This window comes from Aplysia californica, unplaced genomic scaffold, assembly GCF_000002075.1.
Source record: "Aplysia californica isolate F4 #8 unplaced genomic scaffold, AplCal3.0 scaffold00162, whole genome shotgun sequence".
Classification (NCBI taxonomy): domain Eukaryota; kingdom Metazoa; phylum Mollusca; class Gastropoda; order Aplysiida; family Aplysiidae; genus Aplysia; species Aplysia californica.
The window spans coordinates 732,663-744,829 of record NW_004797432.1 but is presented as its reverse complement, the minus strand read 5'-3'; the positions used below and the strand labels follow the sequence as shown (position 1 = coordinate 744,829).

The 12,167-nt window shown below is 40.6% G+C and overlaps 1 protein-coding gene across 1 annotated transcript in view; it reads left to right on the top strand.

The window, feature by feature from the left end:
- LOC101852765 (PC-esterase domain-containing protein 1A) overlaps window positions 1-9,666 on the top strand; it is a 32,167-nt gene extending 22,501 nt beyond the window's left edge. The window contains exon 6 of the mRNA XM_013082150.2: window positions 4,780-9,666. Coding sequence (XP_012937604.1) covers window positions 4,780-5,664 — 885 coding nt within the window. The 3' untranslated portion in view covers window positions 5,665-9,666. The remainder of the gene's footprint in view (window positions 1-4,779) is intronic.
- Window positions 9,667-12,167: the final 2,501 nt, after the last annotated feature.

Below are 12,167 nucleotides of genomic sequence, written 5' to 3'. Positions count from 1 at the left end.
TTGTCCAGTGACGCTTTTTTTAGTTAGTTTTGTCTTTAGTTTAGTACCTGGAAAGAGTACTACCGAACATAAAAAAGAAGTAGGAGAGAAAAGGATGATAGATGTTTGATATGAAAGAACTAGCAGTTTTTAGTTTAGTACCTGGAAAGAGTATTACCGAACATAAAAAAGAAGTAGGAGAGAAAAGGATGATAGATGTTTGATATGAAAGAACTAGCAAACCACACCAGAGCATCCGCCAACCACCCACTACATCTACGCTTTTCTAGAATTTAAGATAATGAATTGTTTCAGCTGTCCAGTGAGGCCTTAATTTTTACATTGTAAGATAATGAAGTGTTATACTTTTTAAAAAAATACTCGTAAAAAGTATACAAATGCCATATAAAAGACAGTGTCCTACAGCCTCCATACTATAGACAAATAAATTAAACTTACAAACATAGAAATGGGCTTTCGCAAGTTGATGTTCTGGTGCATAATACATAGCTTAACTACTCCTGCAGGTATCCGACAACGGCTGGATCACCTCAGCCATTTTCTTCTCCTGGCTGAGGGATTCCTTCATCCGAGAAACAAAACACATCAAGAAGCCTCTACTGTTGCTGGTAGATGGCCACGTAAGCCACAAATCACTTGTGGAAACCTCAAAGATCTGGGAGGAGAATGAGGTTATACTATATTGCCTCCTGCCGCACGCCTCCCATCCGGTCCAACCTCTGGACCAGGCATTTTTCAGATCAATGAAGTCGGCATGGTCATCAGGCAGTAGACGCCACATTGCCGAGACAGGGGATGCCGTCGGGCTCAACACTTTTGCCAAAGTCTTTCAGCCTGTTTGGCAAAGCTGCACAACGACTGCCAACGCAGAGTCCAGCTACAGGGCTGCTGGCATTTTCCCCTTCTCCCCTGAAAGAGTCCTCAACACCAAAAAAATGCAGCCGTGCCAGGTGTTTCGAGACTTTGTCTCCACCAGGCCGGTTGAGCCCCATCCTGAGGCACCTCCTGCGTCGCAGCCCCCCGTCTCCGCCCCCTCCGAGGCACCTCCTGCGTCGCAACCCCCCGTCTGTGCCACCTCCGTGGCACCTCCGACATGGCCTGAGGAAGGAGAGGATGAGCCAGCGCCATCATCTCCTTTCTTCGACGATTTGAATATCGTTCCTTGTGTACTCCCCCCACTTGAATCGCTTCTGGAAATTTCAAGCCCCCCTCCAAGTCGGGAGCCAACGACCTCAGCACCACCGAGCAGCGGAGTCCAGACTTCAGCGCCAAGTCCCGATCAAGGTACGGCCCCAGAGAAAGAAAACGCCTTCACCCTAAAGCAGTTGGAGGCAATGCGCGACGTTGCCCTTTTTGTCTTCGACTACCTAGGAAGGAATGCGTTCTTGAGGTGTCATCAAGCTCTCACAAGAGACACCTCAGAGAACCACGAAGGTTTTACACAATTCAAAAAGCTTGCGGGTAATTTGAAAGCATCGTTCGAAGCTCCAAAAGTCACCACCCAGTCCAGAGCACCCCTTTCCCTGGATGACCTCCTCAGGCTCCCCAACTTCTCTGGCAAGGGAAAAAAGAAGGTAACAAAAAAAGCAGCACCTACAATGCAGTATGTGCTCAGTGGGGCAGAGCACCGGGAAGCCATCAAGCTGAAGGATTGTGCCCGAGAAAAGGAAGAGAAGGAAAAGTTGGTTAGGAAGACCGCAAGAGAAGAGAAAGCAAGGCAAAGGAGAGAAAACCAGGAAACGATGAAAGTGTGGAAGGAGATGGCGAAAGTGGCAAGACAGGAGAAGGCAGTAGAGTTGAAGTGCAAGCGGCAGGAAAAGAAGGACCAGGCGTTGCTGAAGAAGATCGAAAGGGAGGCGCAGAAGAAAAGGAAGCGAAGTGACAGCGATGAGGATGAGATTGAGAGTGTGGCGGTAGAGATGGAGCAGACCATGAGAGAGGCAGATGAGGAAAGTGGTGAGGACGTATTGTTCGAGGAAGCAGCAGCAAATGACAAGTGTAAAGGGTGTAGAGAAAAGAGACATCAGGCTGAGCTGTAGGTAACCTGCGAAGCATGTGATGCGTGGTGGCACACTCGTTGCACAAAGTCTGCTTCCAGATTAACAGCAGAGGAGCTGGAGGACTTTCCGTTTGTGTGTGACGAGTGTTGCCCCAATCAGTAGTTTCCAGGTTACTTACAGAGTGCATGAATGTGAGTGTGTGTGTTGAGTGTTTGTGGGTGTGCAAGTGCTTATCTGTAGCCAGAAATAAAAGATTGGGGGGGGGGGGGATGCCTTGCCCTATGTTAGAAAGTATGGCATTATAATGGGCTTTTAAATAGGGATTTAGAAAGTATGGTCCGAGGGCCTGAATAGATTCTAGTTGGTGCTCTATTGTAAATTGGATTTGAATGGGGTGTCCGTCCCATGTAGATCTGGATCTGGAAGTGTACGGTCAGAAGGGCTTAAACATGGCTTGAATAGGGAATGTTCGGTCCTGTGTACTGGTATACGATCTGAGGAGCTTTGATAGTGAGTGTCTGATTCTTGGTAATCTAAAAAGTATAGAGACATCTATTTTTAGAGATCTCTATTGGGTTTGAATGGAGTGTTCGGTCGGATGAGGAAGTGTACGGTCTTGAGTATGATGTCTGGTCCTATGAAGAAGTGTACGGTCTGGGGGGGTTATATAGTGGGTGTCTGGTTCTCTGTAGGTCTGGGTTAGCTAAAAAGTAATGAGTTTTGGGGCTTAGATAGTGGGTGTTCGGTCCCAGGTAAAAATGTTCGGACCCATGACAATTTTGAAAAAGTGTCCGGTTGACTGTGAAAGGTGGAGTTATATTTGGAGAGGAAAACTATTCATGGGACCTTTATTTAAAGAAGAGCAGTGAATAATGTGACCTCATCTAAAAAGACCAATCATTGAGCTTCCCTGCCGTATGTGCGGATCTGCCCTCAAGCGACGCAGCGCCCACTTGTGAGCTTCTGAGTGGCCTTCAACCCACAGAGCAGGATTACGCGCGAGATGTGGCAAAGCGTATGGGCAAGGTAATTCTACTCTACACCACAGACAAAAAAAACCAACAACTAGTTTTTGTGGCGTTGTTCCTATTAGGAATCATGAAAAGCAAGAAAACTGTAATCCTCAACCATATCATTAAACTGCATTTTGGTGATGTTGAAAGGAGCGACGATATGTGCTGACTGAGGCTGTTGTCTTGATTTTCTTTGGTTAGTTACTTTTAGAAGAGGTTTTACAGCGCTCACAACTGCATAAGGTCATATGAGCGCCAATTGCTTTGGTCAGATCCTCATATCAACACACAAACTCAAAGAGGATGACTGAATAATTAAAATTGATCTCATAAAAGCTGTGCTCAAAGGTAGCTAACTTGCTTTTCTTGTGCTTTGCCTTAGGGCAAATGAAATGCTTTTGAATCAAAGAAGTGGAAGAAATAAAGATCATAGCTTCCAGTTCTGTAAGCACTGGTAAAATTGTGTATGAAAAAGGCTTGCTAACTGTCCCAAATTTCCGGAGATTTTCCAGGATTCAAAGATCAGGGATTTGAGAGCCTTCACACTTGCTATACCGAAACCAGTCCTACTTTGTGTAATTTGAGTTTGTTGCTATGTAATCTGATACAATGTTGTGTCTCTCAGATGTGTTTTTCATTTCACTATTTTCTGGTGTCTTAACTCATTGCACCCGAGCTACGAGTATATTCGCAGCTGCCGCACGCTTAATTCCCTTTTACCGAGCTTCGAGAATAGTCGTATCAAAATACTAGTTCACAAAATCGAGTCCGAACCACTTATCCAGGTTTCTATTGAAAATAATAGGTTGCTTGTATCTTGTAAAAACTTTCGCAAGCCGGTTTCGTTCCAGTTTTTCGTCAAGTATGAGTTAGTTTTGTTGTTTTTTTTCTCCACAAATCTTGACAAGAAAGCGAGTACTGAAATCTTCATGGACAAGAAGAAGAAAAAAACTGCCTCAAAGAACAACAGTGCCACGACTATTTTTGTGTTTGTTGAAATACATGAACCATGTTTTTAGTTTGTTTTAGGCATAAGCAGCAACGTGAAAGTAGACCTAAATCTCGAAAAACAAGGCGATTGGATTGATTTTAGTGCCTTGAAAACTTAGAAAAAAAGCTAGATATAGAATATAGATTTACTGAAAGTTGCAATGGCTAAATCGAGTGCCGATGAGTCGCAGTCGGACGAAGAATATATTGTTTTCTGCGCACTTTCACTTTCATTCATCTTTCTCTCTAATAAAATTAAAAGACAATTTCAAGTAAAATATAAGTGAAATTTCATATTGAGACCCTAAATAGTTTTGGCACAATGCGTGTCTTAGTTTAGTGTGTTGAGTTCAGACCGATTTGTCCCCCGGCTCGCTGCAAGCCAGGGTGGACACAAGTGTACTGCCGCGGCAACGCAGGGTGAATTGGGTTAACTCCCATTTTTGTACTTCTTTCCACTATTGCCTGATGTTTCTTTTGCATATATTGCGAAAGGAGTGCAGCTTGGTGAAGGTAGGAAGAGCAGGCTGCGTGACCCCATCAGATGCTACAACAACCAGCTGATGATGGAGACAATCAGCCAGCCCACACTGAAATGGACCCTCATGAAGAGGGGCGAGGAAGCATGGAGCATCCCAGTTCTAGATTCAAGTTATTCAAGTCAAGTAATTCTTTTGCATTTCTTTTCATTATTGCCTCATGTCTCTACTCTCCTTTTTTAATATCTTTTCACTACCAGTATTGCCTGATGTCTACACACTACACTCTCCTTGCAGGTGGCCGTAGGTTACGGCCTTGATATCCTTGACCTTCACTTTCACCTGCGTCACCAGCTGCATCGTCGAGTTCAGGATGGAGTTCACTGGGACACTGTGGCTCACCGGCAGATCACGCACCTCATCGTGGGACACATCTGTCGTGCCTGGAATCTCCCCACCCCGCGGTACAGGCCCAGCCCCTCTGTTGGCTATGGCTGCCAGGCACAGCGTCGTGTCAGTGTCCAGCATCAACAGCCACTGCTAATGCAGCCACCTCGGTCCGTCCAGATGGGCCCTGACATGAGCATGAACATCAACTTTTTCAACAATAGGTCAGGTGCCGCGAATTTTGTGCCAAACAGAATGCCAGTTGAGCACAGCAGAATGCCAGTTGAACAGAACAGAATGCGAGTTGAACACGACAGAATGCCAGTCGAACAGAAGAGAATGCCACTTGAACACAACAGAATGCCATCTGAACAGAACAGAATGCGAGTTGAACACGACAGAATGCCAGTCGAACAGAAGAGAATGCCGCTTGAACACAACAGAATGCCATCTGAACAGAACAGAATGCGAGGTGAACACAACAGAATGCCAGTCGAACAGAAGAGAATGCCACTTGAACACAACAGAATGCCAGCTGAACAGAAGAGAATGCCCCTTGAACACAACAGAATGCCAGCTGAACAGAAGAGAGTGCCACTTGAACACAACAGAATGCCAGCTGAACAGAACAGAATGTATCGGCGGGGCCCTAATCCCAGTAGAGCAGAAACGTCGTGGATGGCCAATGCTGGCTATGGTCAACAGTGGCAGCCCTACCAGCAGAGTGAGTGGTCTGGGCGTGCTCCTCTTAGCAACAGGGCTCGTTCACATCCGTACAAGAGCAGACGATTCTGAAGGCAACTGCTTTTCTCTAGGTGTATGTTGGTGCCTTTGATGACGTGTCTTTTTTTTTTTTTTCATGTCTTTATTTTTTTTTCTTTAGCAGTTTCATACTGGTTTTGATTTGAAACTTTTCTTTGTCACACTTTGGTTTTGAACAACTTCATAAGTACTATGTTTTTGTTTTTGTTTTATATCATGTGTCGTAAAAGGCTTTGTGACTTTTGCCTTATTTTAAAATTCAGTATTCATTTATTCATGCAGTTTGGAGTGGTAACAGTATGAAGTGGTCCGGTTAGATTTTGTTCCAGTACTTGTAGTATAAGGTATTTTGTATTATGCTCTGTGACAGACAACGGTGAGCAGGTAATTACCTTCAGGCAGTCTCTGTCAATATTTTGTGTTTATGGCCTGTCTGAAATCCAAATGCAAAACTGGTAGCAATACCAAATGTTGGACTGTCTCACCCACTACTTAATGCCCATTTCCACAACCTTGATTTTTTTCCTCGAACTTTCCTCTTTTATTTTCATGTGAATTAATGACAAATAAAGGATGTGTTGGAGAAATCTAGATCTGGAAATAAGACACTAGTTTGTCTTAACTCTTACAAGTTGTAGACCTTTTCCTTATTGTTTCACAGCAAGATTTGTTGATAATCAGCACACATTAGTACAGTGCAGCCTCTCTATAACGACATCGTCAGGACCAGATAAAAATGTCGTTATAGAAAGTTGTCGTTACAGAGAGACAACCAAAAATATTACTAATGATATATATGTAAGGACAAAATCGGGACCTGGGCACCATGTTGCTATACAGAGGATGTTGTAATCGAAAGTCGTTATAGAGAGGCTGCACTGTATTTTCATATATTTAAAACGAGCCAACCACTGTTGCGCAAATTCAGCTTCGAGTCAGTAGATGTGCCAACTTCTAAGAGTCAATGAGTTGAATTCTAGTGGACTTGTTTTTCTTTCTGTGATTTGTCGAAGAACTGAACACTTCTCCTTCTTGATGCCTGCCTGATTCCCTGCAAAAACTTGTGGGTTAGTTGATTGCCAAGAACTAAGTTTTTTTCATTTGCTCTACAGCATTATTTACTACGTCACTGAACATCGTTTTCCTTCATGCAAACTTCAATCATTGTATTATTATGAGAAATGCTTTAGATTGAGATATCAGTTGTCAGATTCAGAGGTCGTAGAAACATTTTAAAAAGAACTTAAAAAATTACAATGAGAGAGATGTTCAGCAGAACTTGGTCTAGCCGCCACCTGTATATAAGACAATCACCTGAACAAATGGCCACTTCCTATTTCTTCCCTTGGGTATGTTTTGCATGAAAATGACTATCTCTAAGATGGACACTTGTCTAAGATGGCCACTGTTCCCCTTGGCAATGGCTGGTGTCTTACACAGTTTTGACTGTAGTAGAAAAATGGAACTTAATATTAAAAAAAAAACCTGCTGGATTTAAGTGTTTGGGGTGGGGTGTCAATGGACTTTCACTCCTCTCCTGTTTTTAGAGTGTCAGGGTATAGGTAGTGTAAAAGTTGAATGCAGTGTAGGACGAAACTCAACTTTAACTCAATGACTGTCAGGTAGGTGTATGTGAGTTTCAACCATTTTTTCACCTTTAAATTGACCTTGACTCAAGCTGAGGATTCTTAATTTTTGTTTGTAGGTACCTTCAGGAAAATATTTAACTTGTAACTGGTGCATTTTGTGAAAACAATTTCACCTCTTGAAATCAAAGCTTTATTGTATCAAATCTTCTTCTCTGAAAATAAAATTAGTGAAGTGAATACTAGTACATGAAATGAAAACCATAAACAGTGACAGGTAGAATTACTATTTTATTTGGATTCCTATTCATTTGAGCAAATGTTAATCTAAAGAGTTAAAGAACTAGAGATCAGATAAGCTGACTTTCTTAGTTATATTTGTGCATTTAGTTATATTATGTATATTGCCATTGCAGTATTTGCTTTGAGAATGCTATTTAAAAACTTTACGAGTCATAAAAAAATCATTAAAAAGTCTCAGATTATATATATGCACTAGAGCTGGACACATGCTCTTTTTAAATAAAATGCTAAAATCATACCAAGGTCAATAATTTACATGAAGTGTGAGCCTTTGACAAAATTTGACTGCCTGTTGGATTTTGCCTTAGGCCCAATGTCAGAGATTTTTGACAACGTTGAGTGAAAGACACTCTTGGGTGCAATGTTCATGATAATCCCGACTGAGAGATTGTGAGAATGCATTATTTCGATGAAAAGTGCACTGTGAACCAGTAAATATTGACACTCTCTTCTCTTGAGACTGCTGAAAAAAAAATAAAGCTTGTTTAAAATGATTTTTTTGTTGTATTCAAGAAAATGTTTAGTATATTATATATGATGGCTGTATTAGTTTTTATGTTGTGATGTGTCAAAAATGATTTCTAATTTTCAGCCAATTTCGCAAGATTTCAAATTTGGAAAATGTCTTTACTTTCAATGGTAATCATGATATCATCACAGAAAGGTAAATTTGGCATCAATGTTGATGGTGTTAAGGGAGCTAGCTTCTGCTCAAGTAAACATTTAAGTTTGGACTTCCTATCATGTTTCTAGAATAAGTGATTTCAGTATGGCTCATTGCATTAATTGGAAACTAATTATTTATTTCCTGTTCTTATTTTTTATTATACCGGTACCCCTTTTCAATATACTTAAGAATGCATACAGATCATTTTAACTCTTTTAGCCATTCCTCTCTGAGTCCAAAGGGCCTATGCACTTGATCTTCTTTGGTTCAACTGCTAGATTTACTCCACCATACACCGACGTGTGAGCTGTCCACAGAATGTTGAAGGTCTATTGGGTAAAAGTCATCGCACAACACCTTATATTTTTCCTTTGCCTTTCTTAAATGATGGTGTGTTTTGCCAGTGCAGTATTAATTTGAATTACTTTGTATGTGCCTTTTTTGTTTATGTATTTATTTGTAATGAAGGACTATGTAAACATAATTTCTTATACAGTCTACCCTGCCTTTAAAACGATGGAAACCGGTCGTAACAGAACCCCCCCCCCCCCTTAAATTCTTCTATAATACATCTGTCCAAGAAGATGGAAACCAGCTCAGCCTGGAAGTAGAAAGAGAAATAATATTCCTCCCCCTCAGAGGGTTTTGACCTGTTGAAGACAGAAGATGCTCTGCTAGCTCAGCCCTGATTTTGAAACAAAACTTTTAAGTTTGGTTCTATCAGCTCTATCTATCCTTTATGCCACGCCACAAGGCTAGGAAGGAGGAAGGGGGTGCAGTTTGGGGGTAGCTGTTAAATCTCACCACTGCATGTGAAAGTGCTCCTGTGGCACCCCAGCAAGAAAACTTTCCTGGATTGCTAAAAGTGGGAAATTAATTTGACTGCTGCCTTCCGCCCTGATTTTATGTCCAGGGGAGAAAAAAAGTTCCTTCATTCATTTGTAGATGCAGAAAAGGATGGCATCGGTTGATTATGTTTTTTATTACTTTGGTGGGTGAGGCTAAGGGGGGAAACAAAGAAAACACTCGGTTGTTTCCATTTTTAATTGGTCAAACAGTAGTCCTATGATGAGATGCAAGCAATTGACAATGGATAAGTAAGACTGACCTATTCCATTATCTGATAGGCTAGGATAACACTAGGGAGGTGTAAAGTTTTGACCACTGCTTGCCAATTGGACAGGACAGGCGACCCTTGAAACAACCCCTACCCACCCATAATTCCCCTGTTTTAGACGGAAAATATCTTGGACATATTTTTTTTTTCTGGCTCCCATGTGATTCTGTCGTGGGCAAGTAGGCTACAACTGTATAATTGAATTATCTGGGTATTTTTAAAAATTCAGGCCTTCTTTGTTATGCACCCATGTGAATTTTCACAAATATGTCTTTCACTTTGTTTTCTTCAGGTACTTTTTACATATATAATTTGATGACCTTTAATGGAAAAAATAAAAATGACTGAACTGTCAGCATGGATTTTCTGCATTCATTGTTTATTGAGTTTGATAACATTCTTAAATAAATTTATGAAATAGTGGAGCAGCAGGTTTTATTGCCGCCAATATGACACTCCACTTGAAAAACTCTAGGTTTGCATTCTGTTATTTTAATAGTGGATTTTTTTCTACCCAAATCCCCCTTGGACACCCTACATAATGTTCTCCAGTAAAGTACAGTCGGCACACATAACACAAACAGGGAAAACTGGAAACCACGGATAGCTGGTACAATTTGCTATTCCCTGATCGATATCTCTTTAATATTTCAAATTTCAGTTCACCTGAATTATAGGATAATATGTCAAATATGTTTGTCAGTTCCCGACATGCTTGAGTTATCCATGCCTGACTGTATCACTGTTCTGCTTATATGGATCGACAACCTTTCGTATTATTTAGTAAAGAAGAATACCCTCGATTAAGCTCAATTCAGAGGCCCCCATCTTTTCAGTTATAAAATCATATGCTCGACTATAATATAAGTGATTTATTAAAAAAATTAGGTCCAAATCTAGTAGACTAAGTGTGCTCTCCATATTGTATGCGCGACACACAGCTATGATTGGGCGCAACAAAGAAGGAGTAATGCTCATGAAGAAATTTCATTGAACAGTTAAATTCTACCAATATTTTGACATTTGTTGACCGCTGGTAGGTGGTTTTCCTTCAACTTCTGGCAATACTGGTATTTCTATTTCTAGTCAAGCAGGCCAGCCGGAAGAGGATGAGAGAAGGAATATGACGATGGCTTTGAGCTGATTTGAACTTGATTTCATGCATAGTGAGTGGTTACTTATTTTGATAGTTACAAATGACCACTGAAAACTCAAAAGATTACTTTTATACTTCGTCGCACTCTAGCGAAATGGGTTGGACGTAGGCCTACAAATCTTTTCGTTATGTGCGAACTTCACTATGTACAGTGGAGTCCACTTAAATCAATATCTGTGGGACCACCGGATTTTCTTTGATTTAACTGGGCTTTTACGTTTAGTTTTGAGAAGTTGCTCTCTCAAATAGAATGAATGTAAAAAATGGGGATTTTTTTTTCTTTCAGGTAACCCTATGTTTTTGGATTAACCGTTTTCCTTTTAAGTGGACTCTACTGAACGTGTGTTAAAATTAAATACACGCACAAAGAAATAAAAGGAAAAAAAATGGGACTTCAAAATCTGTTCGCATATATATATGTGCATGTTTTGTGATGTGTGTTTACTAAGTGCATGTTAGACAAAATTATTAATAATATTATTATCGTCACCTTACTTTCTCTTTCAAAATCTGTTGTCCTTACCTTTCCTCCTATTCTCCCTTATCGCACCTTTAATTTTTGGCACTTGTGTGACGTATTTGTTTGTGTTGCAAGTGCCGTAAAACTGTAACTAAAACTAAACTAAAAATTGTTAGTATCCTCCACAGTAAGTAATCAATAATTGTTTATTCTATAGACCTGGGCCATGAGAGCAGTACTATTGGACTTGCACAAAGTAGCTTATGTAATGTGTTGCGTGCTATGTTGGGCATGGTGTGGAGTCCGTTTAAACTTTAAACCGGACACGGAAATCAAATGCTGCGGTTGGCCTAAATCAAAAGAAATTAAAACCCCCCTTTTTTAAAATTATCATCTCTATTCTATAGTATAAGCAATTTATCTAAACCCAAAATCCTGCTAAACCGAAAAACCCCCAGCCGATTTCGGTTGAAGTTTAAAGGGACTCCATTGTACACACTGTATAATACAAAAAGAAAAAAAGACAACTGCAAAATAATTATTAATATCTGGGGCGTCTTATCAAGGGGAGTAATATATTGATCGTATCGTACTTGGTTTAGGGGGAGATTTATTTAATTACAGAGTTGTCTTTCTTCATCTATCGGGGTCAATTGGACGTTAAAATTAAAACCTGTATACCCAAGGAGATTAGACAGTAACTTGGAAGTTCTAGGAGTAAACCCCGTTTTAAAGGGATAGATTTTTACACGAACGCACACGTAGGAAATAAATGTTTTCCTCAGGAGGTATCTCTGTGTGCGTTTGGGGAATGAAGATAATGCGGAAAAAGTCTTTTATTTCTACAGATAATATATTATAATGCCTCTTATGTTTCTTTCTTTCTTTTATACTTTTCGGCCCCTGTTACCTTGCGGTGTTAAGGGGAGAAGCTAACGTCTTCCTCTTACTGTTTCTTGTACACGTATCACTAGATGCACGATTCTGTTGTACTTGACCCACGCTTCTTTGACCCGCTCTATTTATTAAAAAAATTATTTTAAGTCGCCCCCTTCCGCTGTTTCCATCTGATCTTTGGTTGTACGCCTCTTTGTAACCTTATGAAAACACATTCAATTGTGTAGTAGTATCTGAGCAGTATTTATTCATTAATAATGATTATTAATTTCATGTGTGTTCACGTTATTCCATCTCTTGAGGGGTTGTACCTCCTGCTGGTGTGCATCGGTTCTACTTCTTAACCCCCC